Genomic DNA, 17,026 nt, shown 5'->3' on the forward strand with positions numbered 1-17,026 from the left:
GTTGGGATTGCAGCAGGGATGGGGTTGGGATTGCAGCAGGGATGGGGTTGGGATTGCAGCAGGAAAGGAGTTGGGATTGCAGCAGGGATGGGGTGTTGGGATTACAGGAGGAATGGTGTTGGGATTGCAATCCAGATGCATCAGGGATTGCAATGCAGTTGGACCCAGGTTTGCATCCCTGGTGAGTCCAGGAATGGGACTGGGATTACAGGAGGAATGGTGTTGGGATTGCAATCCATATAGATCAGGGATTGCAGTGAAAATGAGCCCAGGACTGCAATGTGGATGGACCCAGGTGTGCACTCCTGGTGGGTCCGGGATTGCAACAGGAATGGGGTTGGGACTGCAACAGGAATGGGATTGGAATTACAACCCAGGTGGGGATTACAGCACAAACAGATCCAAAGGTTCAACCCAGGTGGGTCCAGTTAGTTCTGGGATTGGAACCCAGATGAATCTGGAATTGCAATAGAAATTAGTCTGGGATTGGAACCCAAATAAAACAGGGATTACTACAGGAATAGATCTGGGATTGCATCCTAGAAGAGCCCAGGATTGCATTCCTGGGTTGCAATGCAGATATACCAGGGATTGCAGCAGGAATGGGTTTGGGATTGCAGCCCAAATAGGTCTGGGATTGGAACTCAGAACAGCCTTGGATTGCAATCCAGTGGGTCTGGGATTGTGATGCACATGGATCCAAGAAATTGGATCCCAGAAGATCTTGGGATTGTAACCCAAACAAGCCAGATGGAGCCAGGATTCCAACAGCCGTGGATCTGGGATGACCAGGGCATTGCAGTTGCAGGAGCTGCTGCCTTGCAAGCAGCCTCATTACCTGGCTGTAATTAGCTGTCCTGGCTCCCACCATTCCCAGTCCAGGTGCTGCAGGTCCCTCCTCCCTCATCCCAGTGCCAGGGAAGCATTAAAGGCTGCTGGAGCTGCCATGACATGCACTGAGTTGTCCGTTCTCTGCTCCCTCCCTGGGGTGGGATGCTCATGATCCTCATTACCAGAAGGAAGTTTCCCAGCTGCAATGGAATGGTTGCTGTGGAAACAGGGTGAGCAGCTAATTAGATTTAATTAACGAAGCAGGAGGGGGGTGTTACAAGCACATCTGGGCAGGAGGCATCACTGTGGGTGCTGAGGTGATGGTGGGGTGGAAAGATGGGAATGTGCCTCAGTTTCCCTGTCTGCAAGGTCAGGAAAGGGGGATGTGGACAGGGATGGAGACCCTACGGATGCTGAGCGCCCCATCCCAGCAGGATGTACATTCCTGCTCTCCCTTTTGCCTTTTTTGTTCTAAAAATGAAGGGTTTGGGACTTCCCTGTGTCAGTGCCTCCTTGTTTGCAGAGCTGGAGGCAGGACACGATATCCCCAGGGCCTTTTGTAACCATTTTAAGGTGTTTTCAAATCCCTGGGAATGCTCAAGCCCCTCCTGGGTGGGGAAGAGCAAACTGATGGATTTGCAGCCTAATCCTAATTAAAAGAGAAGATAAGGTGGGAGAGTTCCCATCCTTCTTCAGGAGGCCAAATAGAGTTGCATTTCCAATGTCAGAGGGAAAAACTGGGGGGAAAACCCTTCTCTGAGACCCCCATCCCAGTTTTGGGGTTCTGCAAGGCCAGGGAGGGGGATATTGGTGGGCTGGAGATTCCAAGGATGCTGATCACCCCATCCCAATAAGGTCAGGGAGTGGGATATTGGTGGGGATGGAGACCCCAAGGATGCCGAGCCCCCTATCCCAGTTTTGGGGTTCTGCAAGGCTAGGGAGAGGGATAGTGAGGGGGATGGAAATCCTAAGGATGCTCCATCCCAGCTTTGGGGTGCTGGAAAGGCCAGGGAGGGAGATACTGATGGGAATGGAGATCCCAAGGATGCTGAGCCCCCATCCCAGTAAGGCCAGGGAGAGGGATATTGATGGGGATGGAGATCCCAAGGATACTGAGCCCCCATGCCAGTAAGGTCGGGGAGAGGGATACTGATGGGGATGGAGACCCCAGGGATGCTGAGCCCCCCATCCCAGCACCATCTGTGCATCCCCCCTTCCCAAGGAAGCATCATCTCCCCCCTCCACCCCAGCATGCTCCTTGGGCACAGCTTTGCCAGGAGCATCCCCGGCAGGATCCGGCCCTGCCCGCATCCGCGCGTGTCTGTGTGGGCACGGCTCTGCCTCCCTCTCCCTCTCGCTCCCTCCTGCCCGTGCCTCGGTAATTCCCGGGGCCGGGAACCCGGAGCCGCCACGGACGCAGGCGCACACCCCCCCTCCCTCTGCAGGAGGGCTTTTCTACATCCATATCTTTATATATTCCCGTCGATATAAATAGCTCCTCTCTCTCCCCTTTTCCCTGCGCGCCGCATCGCTCCGAGCGGACACCTGGGGGGAGAGATAGGGAGGAACAGGGATCGTTTCTGTGCATTCCCTGGGCCGCGTGGGCCGGAGCGACCCCCGGGACCCGCATGCTGCAGATGGTGAGGACTCTGGCGCAGTTCACCATCGCGCTGGAGGACATGCGAGACATCGGTGACGGCGTGGACGCCGCCTTCGCCTCCGGCGGGATGAGCGGCGCGGCCGAGGAGCCGCCGGACAAGGGCTGCGCCCCCCGCGGGGGCTCCGAGGTGATGGGAGAGGGGGGATGGGCAGGGAAGAGTGGGATGGGGGGGATTGGGTGCGGGTGCGTCATGTTGGGCCACGTGTGCACCCGGCGGAACGCGGCACCTGTGGGGTCTGCGCTGCCATTGCCGTGGCAACGGTGCCTCCATCCCCATCCCCTCCATCCCCATCCCCTCCATCCCCATCCCTTCCATCCCCGTCCCTTCCATCCCCATCCCTTCCATCCTCATCCCTTCCATCCTCATCCCCTCTGTCCCCATCCCCAATGAGCTGCCTTCGGATGGTGGGAGAGGGGGGTGATCCCACCCGGAAAGGATGGGGGGGGATGGAGGCACCGCTGCCTCCGCCCCCTGAGTGCTGCTGGTGGGCAATGCCCAGCGGGGGCTGATCCTGGGGCTGAGGAGCATCCCGGGGGAGGCAGGACGAGGGTGGGACGCGGCGGGGGCGTCCCCAGGGAGAGCAGATGGAGGGTGAGGCGTCAGCGGCCCCCCGGGGGGGCCCCACTGGGTGCAGTGGGGCAAATCCTGCCAGCTCCGCTCTTCTGGGGTGGTGCATTACCCCTCCAGCTTCTGCTCATCCCAGCGGGAATTTCACCCCCCTCCTGCTGGGATAATGCTGGTGCTGCAACGGTGGAAAAATCCCCATGCCAACAGTTGGGCCTCATCCTGCTTCTTCCCTCTGCTGCAAACCCCCACATGTGGTGCTGAGCCTGTTTGGCTCATGGACCTGAGTCTGCCTCAATCCTGAGCTGGGATGGCTCTGGGAAAAGCCAGAGGCTGGGAATTACAGGGGGTGTTGTTGGAGAAACTGAGGCAGAGCCAGGGGGGCAGGTGCTGTGTCCCCGTAAACCCCCCTCTCTGGTGGGGCCCTTCAGCCCATGATTACAGCAGATTAACCCAGCAGTGGAAGTGCTGATGGGCCTTCAGGCTGGGATGCAGTGGGCAGATCTCAGCTGGAGCCCCATGGTTTGGGGAGACACACTCCCGGGGGGGCCTTGGACCCGTTACCATCATATTTGGGACAGCAGTTCCCTCTGTGATTGGCTGGCAAACTGTTGTTAGCTTGGTGGGGAAACAGGGGCAGGTCTGTCCTTGAGCCATGAGCAGGACCTGGATCTCTCCTCAGCACTCCCTGGGCAGTGCCAAGGAGTTGGGGCCTCTATCCACGGTGAGGATGGTTGGGATAAATCTTCCTCCCGTGACTTCAGAGCAGCTTCACAGCTCAAGGGTCCCTGCACCCAAAAGATTTGGGGTCTCTCAACATCCAGGCTCTCTGGAGATTCTACACATGCAAAACTTGTGGGGTGTCTGTGCACCCAGGGCACTTGGAGTGTCTCTGCACCCAAATCTTTTGGTATATCTCTGCACTCAATGTTTCTTGGAGCATGCAAAACTTTTGGGGTGTCTCAACACCCAGATCTCTTGGACTTTCTCTGCACTCAAACATTTGGGATGTCTCAACTCCCAGATCCCTTGGACCTTCTCTGCAGTCAAAACTTTTGGGGTTTCTCTGCACTCAGAATCTCCAGAGTATATCCAAACACAGAACTTCTGGGGTATCTCTGCACCTCTGGATCATCTCTGCACCCAAAGTTTTTTGGGTATCACTGCACCCAGCACCATTGTAGTACTTCCACACCCAAAACTTCTGGGGTATCACTGCACTCAGAGCTTGTGGAGCATCTCATACCCATGTCTTTTGGGGTGTCGCTGCACTCAGAGCCTTTGGAGCATCTCACACCCAAACCTTTTGGGGTGTCTCCCACCCTGGGCTCCGGAGCTTTGCACCCCCAGGCTGAGCTGCAGGGGTGTCCCACAACCGAGAAGACCCCAACCTATCCACTTCCCAAGGCTGGAGGACCATCCCACACACCACCTCCCCGTGCCCCCCACCACCCCCTGAACCTCTGTGCTGTGGGGCCCCAGCCCAGCCCCAGGGTGCCCGGGGTGCCGGGCGGGAGGCGAATTCCTGCAGGTCAGCTCCGAGCGGAGCCCTGGAGAGACGGAGGGCTCCGGGACCGACCCATGTAGGGCTGTGAGCTCCAGGGCGGGCTCCTGACGCGGCCTGGAGGAAACCAGGCGTCTGTGCGCTCCGTGTCATGTACTTCCTAATCCTCCCGGATTCCTCCATCGGGCTGGAGAGGGAGCGGAGTGGAGCTGGATCCAGCCGGGCTCCGCCGGAGTTCAGCCTCCCCGCCGAGCCCCGGTGCTGGCACTGATACCTGGCACATCCCTGCCCTCCGCCGTGTCACCCCAAAACCCGTCTGTCTGTCTTTCCCCCCGGGCAGGACATGAGGAAACACGTCATCATGACACTGCTGGACACAGAGCAGTCCTACGTGGAGTCCCTGCGCACCTTGATGCAGGTAACAGGGTGGGACACCCCAAACCATGGCACCCCCAGGGTGGGATACCCCAAACCATGGCACCCCCAGGGTGGGACACCCCAAACCATGGCTTGGTGGCACTCGGGGACCCCAAGTTGGACCCCTGGCTGTGGGTGCTCCACCAGCACCACTGTGGCACAGGGGTGGGTTGGGAAGTGGGGACAGCAGAGCCAAAAGTGGGAGCTGTGCCGAGAATGAGGTGTGGGAGTTCCCTCTATCCCCCAAATCAAGCCCACATTGTCACCTGGCAGGTCTCATGTCCCCAGGTCTCTTCCTCTGCTTGCCCCCCAAAAGCTCCCCCTCGTGTTGCCCCCCATCTCCTGTTGCTGGTGGCCCTCCCATGGGGGGGGACCCCTTAGGCCCCCATTCCCATGTGTCCCCATTTTCTGCTCCATGTCATCACCTGCGGACAAGGGCCAAGGGTTTCCCACAGGCTGAGCTGGTTCCAAGCCCCTGGAGCAGCCTGGCCTGAGGGTCCACCCCACGTTTGAGATGTTAATGAAGGTGTTTCAGCAGGTTAATGATGGTCAACGCCCTGGAGACAAGTGACCTGGCAGAGGTGTGGGCTGTCCAACCACATCCCTGAGGGTGGGAACACCAAAAAGTCAGAGCTCTGCTCTGCTCCAGACAAGGCAGTGCTTGTAGGACATCTGTCCACAGGGGAATGGGGCACACCATCCCAACATTTTTCCCATAAATCCCTTGCAGTGGTGGGCCCAGATATGCTGCAGGAGGGAAGGACCCCCTGAGGCTGCTGCTTGGAAAGACGAGAGGTCCCTGGCTCAGGGGTTTATTTTGGGGGGAGCTGTGCAGGGTTTGGGGTTGGGTGGTGTCCCTGCTGGCCTTGGCATGGACAGAGTCTGTCCCATGCTCTGTGCCACCCTCTGAGGTGGGACATGAGGCTGGTTGGAGGGGACAGCTGTACTGGGACTCTGCAGTCCCTGGAGGCACAGGGTGTGAATGCCTGAGCTCCTGCCCATGGATCACGTCCTGACACGGTGCAACCAGGGGGTCCTGGCTTTCTGGGAGGGGTCACAGGGCTCCAGATGTCCCCAGCTCCCTGTCTGAGCTTGGATCCTTGACATGGCTTGTGGCACATTGCATGGTGGCTACCAGGGACAAGGGCCTGGATGGGTGCTCCTGGATTGAGGATCATCTTCCAGCCAAGCCAGGTGGTGCACAGACAAGCCCTGCCTGCTGTCCCTGTGTGCTGAGGTGGGGGCTGACTCCATGCCCTTCTTCACCGTCTGGGAAGCATGGAATGCATGGCACAGCCCATCCCAACTCCTGCTGGAGGTGTTGGCCACAGTAGGGCAGGCAAGGGGGGTTAGGAACCTGAGGAAGGATTTGGCCCTTCTGTCTTGGGTCTCCATGAGATATCCAACGTTAGCTTAAGGAATCTGATCCTTGGGGCATGACTCCTCCTTCACCAGCTTGGATGGACGTGCTGAGGCTGCTTGAGAAGGGTCCTGTCCTCGCTGCTCAGCTCCATGGTCCTCCCAGCATCCTGAAGGACACTAGCACTGGTCAGGCTGAGGAGGTGGCAAGGCTTGAGGAGACCTTCCACATCCTGCTGCGTTCCTTGCAAATCCATCTCTCCCATTCCAGAGGCTCTGCCCCACGGAGGGAGGAGAGGGGTTTCAGAGCAGAACCACCCACCTAGCCTTGCTGAGGACCTCCTTTTCTTGCTGGCTCGTTGGCCATTGTGTGGTGGTCCAGGGCATGATCCAGTGGATCCACCCTGCTGGCTCCAGCCCCTCCTGGTCCCAAACACCTTAAATCCCACCAGGAACACATTGGCATTTGGATCCCAGTGCTGCCATGACTCCCCAGCTGGGTCAGGCTCTGCAGCAGATGGAGGTGACCAAGGCTCGTGACAGCAGAGATTTGGAGCCCCTCGAGGCCATGGCACAACAGCTGCTGCACTGTGGGGCTTCCCTGTGCAGACCTGTCCCCCTCCCCACGCTGCCATGGGGATCCATGGGGTGGGATGAGATGCAGGGAGCCTGGGGTGCAAACCCTGCTGGCACTGGGCACTGTCTGATCCTTTCTGGTGGGTGCCGCAGCCCAACAGTCGCCGGGGGAAGGTTGCCATCCATCCCCATATTTACAGGGGCTGAAAAATCCACACTGGGTGGGGTGGGAGGAGAAACCTGCAGGGCCCCCCGATGTGTTTGCTCCCCTTCAGGGTTACATGAAGCCGCTGAAGCAGCCAGAGAACTCCCTGCTCTGTGACCCCTCGCTGGTGGACGAGATCTTCGACCAGATCCCCGAGCTGCTGGAGCACCACGAGCAGTTCCTGGAGCAGATCCATGACTGTGTGCAGAACTGGCATGAGAAGCAGAAAGTGGGCGACCTCCTGGTGCAGTCGGTGGGTCCCAGTGGGGTGGATTCCTCCTGGGCATGGCCCCATGGAGAGCACTCGGAGCAGGAGGCTGGGGAGTGGTTAAAGGACGGACCTGGGATGGAGCACAGGAGACAATCTCCAGGCCTGTTGTCTGCTTAGCGTAACGCCGGGGAGCTGCAGCTCCCGGCTGGATCAGCAGCTCCCGGCTGGATCTGCAGCTCCGTGTCTCTGCCTCGGGAGCAGAAACGTCAGGGCTGAAAAATCGCGGTGGGCGGACAGCAGGAGAGCCCTCCCTGCGCCAGCCCAGAGCCAGGATTAACCCTTGGGGCAGCTTCCTCCAGGCTCTCCTGGCATGTCCCTGCGACATCTATCCCCCTTTTTCCCTTCCCAGTTCTCCAAGGACGTGCTGGTGAACATCTACTCTGCCTACATCGATAACTTCCTCAACGCCAAGGATGCCGTCAGGATTGCCAAGGAAGCCCGGCCGGCATTCATGAAGTTCCTGGAGGTTAGTCCTGGTTCCTATCTCCATAGGTGCTGCCCGGCATCCAGAGCCAGGCTGCTGGTGGGGCAGGATGGGAGTTAATGGGAATAAACTGGTAAGCTGTGATCAAACTGGGATTTTTCCCCTCACCTCCTTGGTTTTGTTGTGAAGAGGATGGGTTGGGACGAACCAGAGTCACTGCAGATGGTGTGCAGAGGAGTCGCCAGGAGGCAAAGCGGGTGCTGCTGCAGGTCCTGGGCTGGTGGGATGTTGAGTCCCTGCTGTGTCCCAACCATCTGTGTCCCTCATGGGTGTTTTGCAGCAAAGTATGAGGGAGAACAAGGAGAAGCAGGCCCTGTCTGACCTGATGATCAAGCCGGTGCAGAGGATCCCACGATACGAGCTGCTGGTCAAGGTGGGTGCAGGCAGGGGGGTGACTGCACTGGGGCTGCTGGGGATGTGCTTCCATGGAATCCCAGTGTGCCTTGGGTTGAAGGGACATCAAAGCTCATCTCATTCCACGGGCAGGAACACTTTCCACTAGCCCAGGTTGCTCCAAGCCCCATCCAGCCTGGCCTCGGACACTTCCAGGGATGAATTTTGGGTGTCCGTGCGAGGTGGTGATGGAGCTGGTGGGCTCTTTAGAGGTGACAGACACCAGTCTGGTGGCGGCCAGAGCCCAAAGCTTCATTCCTTGGGGCCAGTTTGCACTCCCAGCAGCCGGAGCAGCGCGGGGGGGCTGGGGGGTGTTGGTGACACTTGCCCAGTGTGACAGCGGGGCCATGTCCCCGCACAGGACCTGCTGAAGCACACGCCAGAGGACCACCCCGACCACCCCTTCCTCATCGACGCCCAGCGCAACATCAAGCAGGTGGCCGAGAGGATCAACAAGGGCATGAAGAGCGCGGAGGAGGTGGAGAGGAACGCGCGGATTGTGCAGGAGATCGAGTCCCACATCGAAGGGATGGAGGATGTACGTGGCGGGGAGGGGGCTTAGATGGGGTTGGGCTTCCCTTCTCCCCAAAATGCCACCATTTCTGGTCCTTCTGGGCCACATTTCACTTCCGTGTCCTGCCTTCCCTATCATGGCCTTGGTGGGCTCCTGGAGTTTGGGGAGTGGGGGATGCAGGGGTGAAGCCCCCAAGGCTCCCCACCCACAAACCTCCTTTGTCCCCACAGCTCCAGGCTCCGCTTCGCAGGTTCCTGCGCCAGGAGATGGTCGTGGAAGTGGTAAGAGAGGGGTGGGGGGTCCTCCCTCACCACGAGGGCTGTGGGACCACACACTGGATGCTGGGATTGGGGGTCGTAGGGTGGATAGATAGATGGATGAATGAATGACAGATCAATGGTGACACTATAAATTCCCTAAGCACGGGGGAAGATAAGATGGATTTTGGAGCAGGTAGGAGGCAGGGAGAGCCCCCAGCAGACCTGGTCAATAGGGAGGCTGGAGGTGGAGACCATGCCTGGTGTTTCTATGGCCCTGGATCCCATTGCACCTGGTTCCCTTTCCCCATCCCAAGGACACAGCTGGTCCCCATGTGATGGTGGAGTGGGACCAATCCCACCCTGTCCCAGTGTGGGGAAACTGAGGCAGGGAGCTCTCCCAGTGCTGGCAGCAGAGGGGGGTGTGGACACTGACCCCTTGGTGTCTCCCACGACCCCACAGAAGGCGGTGGGTGGGAAGAAAGACCGCTCCTTCTTCCTCTTCTCGGACCTGCTGGTGTGCACCACCTTGAAGCGCAAGTCAGGCTCCCTCCGCCGCAGCTCCATGAGCCTGTGAGTACCACCAGGCTTGGGGGCACCCCTGGTATTGTACCCCCACAGCTGGCCTGGCTTTAGGGTGCTGGAGGAGTGAGTGCAGCTCAGCAATCCCACCCAACCTCGCAGGTACACGGCAGCCAGCGTGATCGACACCGCCAGCAAGTACAAACTGCTCTGGAAGCTGCCCCTGGAGGACGTGGACATTGTCAAAGGTGTGGCACTGCTGCAGTGTCCCATCCCACCCCAAAACCCATCACTCACCCCTGGATGACGGGGAGGGAGGAGGGGTTGATGCCATGCACGTGTCCCCACACAGGTGCCTCGCAAGCCACCAACAGGGAGAGCATCCAGAAAAGCATCAGCCGCCTGGATGAAGACCTCAGCACACTGGGGCAAGTCAGCAAGCTGTCAGAGACCCTCAGCTTCCCCCACCAGGTATGGGCACGTGGTGCTGCCCCCTGGTTAGACACATTCCCAGTGGGACCACCCAGGGTGTCCTCAGCCAGAGGGAGAACCTGTGGAAGAGCCGGTGGCCATGAGTGTCCTCAAAGGACCCAGATGCCAACGGCCCCAAAGCCACTATGGGGTTGGGGCAGCTTCTGAGGGATGGCAGGGGATGTCCAGGGTCAGCATCACATGGTGTTCCTGGTGCTGTCCCCTTCCCCAGGGGACCAACTGGGATGCCCTTGGTGGAAAGGACAGCCTGGGGAAGGACTGGTGGCATCTGTGCCTTTAGAGGGCAGCCTCTGAATTGTAGCAGGAGATGGACAGGGTGGTGGTGGCCCATCCCTGGGAGCTGAAGCTTTGTCCCTGTCCCCAGAGCCTGGATGACGTGATCAAGGACCTGATGGCCGCCATCCACCGGGAGCTGTCAGAGAAGCAATCCCTGTCCTTCAGTATGGCCTTCCCCCCCAACAAGGTGGAGCTCAGCACCACCAAGGCCGATGGCACCGAGTCCTTCATCTTCGAGTTCCCCAACCCTGATGCCCGGCTCAGCTTCGAGCAGGCCTTCGAGGATGCCAAGAAAAAGCTGGGTAACACCGGGCACAGGGGAGGAGGCCGTGGGTGTGGGCTTGTTATCACTTGGTAGCCCCCCTTTCCTCCACCGCTTCCTCAGCCCACAACTTGGTTTTCCCCAGCTTCCAGCAAAAACTGCCTGGACCCAGAGTTCCTCAAAGCCATCCCCATCATGAAGACACGGAGCGGGATGCAGGTACTCGGAGCCTGGGTCCCCGCGGGAGCCGCGGGTGCTGGGACGAGGTGGCTCGTTCCAGAGGTCTCATCTCCTGCTCCCTCGCAGTTTTCCTGCGCCTCCCCCAGCCACGGCAGCCCGGAGAGCTCCCACGAGGTGTGGGTTTGCAACAGCGACGGCTACGTGGGGCAGGTGTGCCTGCTCAGCATCCGCAAGGAGCCCACGGTGGAGGCCTGCATTGCCGTGTGCTCCGCCAGGATCCTCTGCATCGCCTCCGTGCCCGGCCTCCAGAGGGCCTGCAGGTAGGCAGGACATCGCCGGCGGGGCCGCGGGGCCGGGGGCGCGGGGGCGGTGCTGGAGCTGCCTGTCCCCCCTCCCCCGGTCGCGCAGGGAGCGCTCGGAGCCCCTGGGCAGCCCCTCCTCCGAGGACGCGGCACCGCAGCCCTGCCTGCACATCTCCATCTCGGGCTCGTCGCTGGAGCTCTCGGAGCCGGTGGACGGCGGCAACAGGGAGCTGGTGCCCTTTGACAGCGACGACACGGACGACGAGTCCTCGCCCAGTCCCTCCGGGACGCTGCAGAGCCAGGCCAGCCACTCCACCATCTCCTCCAGCTTCGGCAGTAAGTCCTCTCCAGCCCCTACTCAGCACAAAAGCTGCTTTCTCGCCCCAAAGTTATGGGCCTCTCTGCCTTGCGTTCCTCGGGGAAAACTGCAGGGGGAGGCTTTTGAGCTAAGGAAGTCCCGGGAAAAGAGATGTGGTCCTGGGATGGGTGGCTTTGGGTAAAACCTGCTGGGTTTTGGGGCTCAGCATCACTGTATCTTCCTTACCCCCTGCTTAGTGAAACACCTACTTTCTTGCCCCAAAATTATGGGCCTCTATGCCTTGTGTTCCCCTGGGAAATCTGCAGGTGGAGGCTTTTGAGCCAAGGAAATCCTGGGAAAAGAGATGTGATCCTGCGATGGGTGGCTTTGGATAAAAGCTGTTGGGTTTTGGGGCTCAGCATCCCTATGTCTTCCCCTGGGCTCGATATCATGAGGGCACCTGTGATCTCTTCCCCGTGACTTTAAGGGTGTGGGGTGCCCCTGTTCTGACCCATTCCCTCCTCCCACTGCTCCTCCACAGACGAAGAGATCCCGAGCTGCAAGGAGGCAGCGGTGGAGACGACGAGCTCAGAGGAGGAGCAGGAGCCTGGTTTCATGCCCATCACTGGCACCTACGGGCAGGCCCGGCACGGGGAGAGCCCCACGGACGGGCGGGCCCTGCGCCGCTCCAGCCGCGGCTCCTTCACCCGCGGCAGCCTCGAGGACCTGCTCAGCCTGGACCCCGAAGCCCACCAGAGCTCCATGTGGCTGGGCACCGAGGATGGATGGTATGGCCCCAGGATGGAGGGGGATGCATGGGTTGGGTGGCCCCCAACCCCTGGTGAGCCCTGGGCTTTGCTTTCCTGCAGCATCCATGTGTACCAGTCCTCGGACAACATCCGGAACAGGAAGAACAGCATGAAGATGCAACACTCCGCCGCCGTCATGTGCATCTTGTGAGCAGGGAAAAGGGGGGTTTTCAGCTCCCGTGGGTGGCTGTGGTGGGGTGGTTTGGGATGGCTGAGCAGGTGTTTTCTCTCCGCAGGTACCTGGATAACCAGGTGTTTGTGTCGTTGGCCAACGGGGAGCTCGTCGTGTACCAGCGGGAGGCAGGTGAGGCTGGATTGGGAACTTCAAAAGACATTGCTGGGCATAAATGCAGCCCCAAAGTGGGGCATAAATGCAACCCCAAGCCACCCACCCACCCACAGCTGGTGGGTGGGTGGGTGGCTTGGGCAGCCCCCTGGGGAGGGGTGCTCAGGGACTGGAGGTACCAAAATTGGAGGTGTACATCATCCTCCTCCTCCCTGCTTGCTGCTGGCATTCCCTGGGGACATCACTTTATGTCCCCTATAAGGGAGGACCTGGAAACAGAGATCTCCAGCCACTGCATGCCCACATCGAGCTGGACTTCCCCTGGGGACTCTTTAACCTCCCCCCCACCCTCACAGGCCGATTCTGGGACCCCCAGAACTCCAAATCCCTGTCGCTGGGCTCTCCGGGGAGCCCCATCGCCAGGATGGTGGCGGTGGCGGGGAAGCTGTGGTGTGGCTGCCAGAACCGCGTCATCGTCCTCAACCCCGCCACGCTGGCACAGGAGGTACCGCGGGCGGTGCCGGGGGGTGGCGGGGGCCGCGAGGGCACCAGCGGCGTCACGGCGCTGTCGCTGTCCCCCCGCAGCACACGCTCCAGGTGGGCCAGGACGGCGGGCGCGGCGTCACCTGCATGGTGAGCGCTGGCACTGGTGTGTGGGTGGCGCTCCAGGGCAGCGCCCAGGTCCGGCTGTACCACAGCACCAGCTACGAGCAGCTGGCGGAGGCCGACATCACCCCCCCCGTGCACAAGATGCTCGCAGGTGAGTCCCTCTGGCAGACGGGTAACCCCAGGTTGGGATGGGGCAGTGAATCCCACAGGCAGAGGATCGTGGAATTCCAGAGTGGTTTGTGTTGGAAGGGACCGTGAAGGTCATCCAGTTCCGCCCCGTTGCCATGGGTAGGGACACCTTCCATCAGAAGCCCCACTGGCGAATGGATAATCCCACGTTGAAACAGGGCAGTAATCCCATGGTCATGGAATCACAGATTTTCAGAGTGGTTTGGGTTGGAAGGTACCATGAAGCTCATCCAGTTCCACCCCCTGCCATGGGCAGGGACACTTTCCATTACCCCGTCTTGCTCCAAGCACCATCCAACCTTTGGATACTTCCAGAAATGGTAGCCAGAGAAGCAGCCACAGCTTCTCTGGGCAACCAGTACCAAGGCCTCCCCACCCTCACAGCTGAGAATTCCTTCCCATTATGCCATCTAACCCTGCCCTCTGCCAGTGGGAAGCCATTCCCCCTTGTCCTATCAGCCCAATCTGACAGCACCCCGGGGTGCTTTACACCACCCAGGGGAGTTGTGGGGTCCCTCCCCACATCCCATGTGCCACAGATCCCCCTGGGAATGGCAGTGGTGGGGTTCACACCCTGTGCCGGGCGGGATGAAATGCTGATTTCCGGGATGCTCCGCAGGCTCGGACGCCATTATCCGGCAGCACAAGGCCGCCTGCCTGCGGATCACGGCGCTCCTGGTGTGCAAGGACCTGCTGTGGATCGGGACGAGTGCCGGCGTGGTGCTCACCCTCTCCGTGTCCCCCAAGGCCACCCCCACGCTCGTGGGGCTCTCCCAGGGTCACACGGGCCACGTCCGCTTCCTCACGGCCATCGAGCTGCCCGACGGCTTCGACGTCCTCTTCCCACTGCCCCGGGACATGGGTAGGTGGCCTGGTGACACATTTCCCAGGGCTGTTCCACTGGTGGATAACCAAGAGGAGCCTTGCAATGTTTTTATCAGAGTCCCCGTTCCATCATTGCCTCGTTAAAAATCCAGGGGGAAAAACTGGGAGTGGGAATTGGATGCTAAACTTCCCCCCGCCAGCGCAAGTGACCTCGAATTTCCTGGGAGACCTAAATTCCCTTGGGGAAAAGCCATGGGAAAGCTGTGTCACCCATCCTAGCTCTGAAGCTGGGATGGGATGGGGAGAAGGAGAGTGATTTTGAAGGGAGAGGCAAACATGGGCTGGGGGAGCTAATTTGGGGTGAGAGGGGCTATTGCAGATGTGAGGAGGTTTTGGGGGCCAAGATGTGGTGCCTGGGAAAGTGCTGGTGGGAGGACGCTGCTGGCATGCTGGAGGGAGGAAGTTGGAATCATGGAGTAGTAGAATGGTTTGGGTTGGAAGGGGACCTTGAAGGTCATCTAGTTGTTGGAGGGATGATGCTGGGATGATGACTCTGGGAGGATGTTGGTGGGGTGATGTTGGGATGATAACTCTGGGATGATGTTGCTTTGATGATGACTCTGGGATGATGTTGGTGGGATGATGCTGGGATGATGCTGGTGGAATGACAGTGGAATGACACTGGTGAGATGCTACTGGGATGCTGTTGCTGGGATGAGGTTGGAATGCTGCTGCTGGGGTGATGTTAGGATGTTGTTGCTGGGATGCTGCTATGATGATGTTGGGATGCTGCTGGGATGCAGCTGCCAGGATGCTGCTGGGATGATGTTGGGATGCTGCTGGGATGCAGCTGCCAGGATGCTGCTGGGACGATATTGGGATGCTGCTGGGATGCAGCTGCTGAGCTGCTGCTGCCATCATGCTGCTGGGGACTGGGGGAGCTGCGTGGGGACACCTTACAGGACCCGGGGGTTCTGCACTTGGCAGGGGCCGAGAAGCCGAGCGAGGCAGAGAAACGAGACCCGGCCCGGCCCCGCGGCCCCGCCCTGGGCCTGGCCAAGCCCAAGATGTTGGTGATCAGCGGCGGGGACGGCTACGAGGATTTCCGCCTGACCAGCAGCAGTGAGACCGTGGGGCGGGACGACAGCACCAACCACCTCCTCCTGTGGAGAGCGTGAACGGCCACGGCCCCCCCGCGCCGCCCCGCCCAGGAAGGGGAGCGCTGCCCCCCCTGCGTGCAGAGAGGGGGGTCCTGGCCCCTGTCCCCAGCGTCCCCCCGCCCCAGCACCTCTCATCTCCAACCCGGCTGCTCTCTGTGTGCTCGGGGTTGGGGGGGACGAGCCCCGCTCCCCCCGCCGTCCCCCCGGCCACTGCACTGGACTCGGGGTGGGGGGGGACACTCACCGCTTGGGGGGCATCCAGGACATTCGGGGGGGACGGTGCGTGTCCTTGGGATCACGGAGCGTCCCCGGGGCCCGGCTGGAGGATGTGCCCGGAACATGCCTTGCTCTCCGGTTTTGTGTGTGCCTGCTTCACGGGGAGGGGGGGGCCTGGCACTGTCACCCCCCTCCCCCGGCCCCCGGGACCCCCGGCCACGCCACGGGACCACCCCAGGGACAATCTGGGAGCCGTGTCCCCCCCGGCCCGGGCCTCTCGCTCCCCCGCCTGCTCCATCGCCAGCACCCAGATAGCTCTGTTTGTTTGTTTGTTTGTTTTAAATATATATATATTATATATATAGAAACATCCTTATTTATTTGGGGCGGTCTGGGGGAGGGCTGGTGCATCCTGACATCGCTGTGGGTCCCTCTGCTCCGGAGCTGAGGGATTCAAACTTCCTGGAGAGCTGGACCCCACTGGTGGAGCTGGATCTTGGGTGTTGGTGGAGGGGGGGAGCTGATGGAGGGGAAGGGAAAAGGAAATTGAGGGTTCCTCCCCCCCTGTTCTCTGTGATTCCCAATGGGATTTCGCAGCCTGGGCAGTGGAATGAAGGCACTGCTGCATCTCCTGGATGAGGACAAGCATCTTCACATTCCCCACCAAGGGTGGCCCTAAACTGGGTGTGGGGACCCTAAAAATGAGACTTTCTGGACCAACCCTCCCCCATTTGCCCTTTTTTCCTTCCCGTTTTCCTGCTTTCACCTCAGGATCCACGTGAGACCGGTGCTCCCAGACTGGGACAACCTGTTGTCCCCATGGGAGAGGTGACAATGGCGGTGGCAGGGATGAAGTGGGTGGGTGAGTGACCGGAATGCTGCCGTCCCACATGGAGCCATCAGGAGGGTGGGGGTGTGGGTGTGCTATAAATTGGGATGATAAGGATATTTTGGGATGGTTGGGGCGGGATTTCAGTCACGTGGAGGCTCTTTGTCATTAAAGGTCACCCGTGTCAGAGTTAACCCGGCGTGGTCTCGTCTTTCCCTCGGGGTGGGGTGACAGGAACAGGGTGAGGAGCTCCCCCCGCCTGCTGGCGTCACTGGGAATGCCATCCACTGGTACCACGTGGGATGAAGAAACCCTTCCCACTGGTGGGGTGCAGCTGTTCCGTCCTGGATAACCCCAAGGGGGATGTCGGGGGGGGGGGGGGGGGGGATCCCTCCCTTGTGCCACAGAGCACTGGGATGTGTCCCATTCCCTGGCTGGACAAACAGGGGACAGCAGGTCCTGGGGAGCACTGGGAGATGGAGGGATCACCAGGCCCAACTGCGACTGGGGTGTCCCCAGCGTGGAAAAACTGTTCCTCAGGGAAGAAGGCGAGGCCAAGATTCCACGTGCTGTAGGAGAGCTAGGTGCAGCACCCACGGATTGATTTTTCTCCCCAGTTTCCCTGCTTTTTCCCCCCTCCCGATTTCCCTGCTTTTTCCTCTCTCCCGATTTCCTTGCTTTTTCCCCCCTCCTGATTTCCCTACTTCCCCCCCCCAATTTCCCTGCTTTTTCCCC

General features: G+C 60.0%; 1 protein-coding gene across 1 annotated transcript in view; it reads left to right on the top strand.

The window, feature by feature from the left end:
• Positions 1-16,421, top strand: part of ARHGEF17 (Rho guanine nucleotide exchange factor 17) — a 35,155-nt gene extending 18,734 nt beyond the window's left edge. Inside the window, exons 3-22 of the mRNA XM_027660021.1 lie at positions 4,901-4,978; positions 7,188-7,370; positions 7,738-7,854; positions 8,153-8,245; positions 8,627-8,803; positions 9,010-9,060; positions 9,500-9,609; positions 9,721-9,806; positions 9,911-10,029; positions 10,415-10,628; positions 10,734-10,807; positions 10,895-11,088; positions 11,177-11,406; positions 11,910-12,156; positions 12,238-12,324; positions 12,414-12,481; positions 12,820-12,968; positions 13,049-13,223; positions 13,881-14,123; positions 15,074-16,421. Of these exons, the coding sequence (XP_027515822.1) occupies positions 4,901-4,978; positions 7,188-7,370; positions 7,738-7,854; positions 8,153-8,245; positions 8,627-8,803; positions 9,010-9,060; positions 9,500-9,609; positions 9,721-9,806; positions 9,911-10,029; positions 10,415-10,628; positions 10,734-10,807; positions 10,895-11,088; positions 11,177-11,406; positions 11,910-12,156; positions 12,238-12,324; positions 12,414-12,481; positions 12,820-12,968; positions 13,049-13,223; positions 13,881-14,123; positions 15,074-15,264 (2,886 nt within the window). The 3' untranslated portion in view covers positions 15,265-16,421. The remainder of the gene's footprint in view (positions 1-4,900; positions 4,979-7,187; positions 7,371-7,737; positions 7,855-8,152; positions 8,246-8,626; positions 8,804-9,009; positions 9,061-9,499; positions 9,610-9,720; positions 9,807-9,910; positions 10,030-10,414; positions 10,629-10,733; positions 10,808-10,894; positions 11,089-11,176; positions 11,407-11,909; positions 12,157-12,237; positions 12,325-12,413; positions 12,482-12,819; positions 12,969-13,048; positions 13,224-13,880; positions 14,124-15,073) is intronic.
• Positions 16,422-17,026: the final 605 nt, after the last annotated feature.

The sequence above is a fragment of the Corapipo altera genome, unplaced genomic scaffold (assembly GCF_003945725.1).
Source record: "Corapipo altera isolate COAL_440 unplaced genomic scaffold, ASM394572v1 74, whole genome shotgun sequence".
In the NCBI taxonomy this organism is placed as follows: Eukaryota; Metazoa; Chordata; class Aves; order Passeriformes; family Pipridae; genus Corapipo; species Corapipo altera.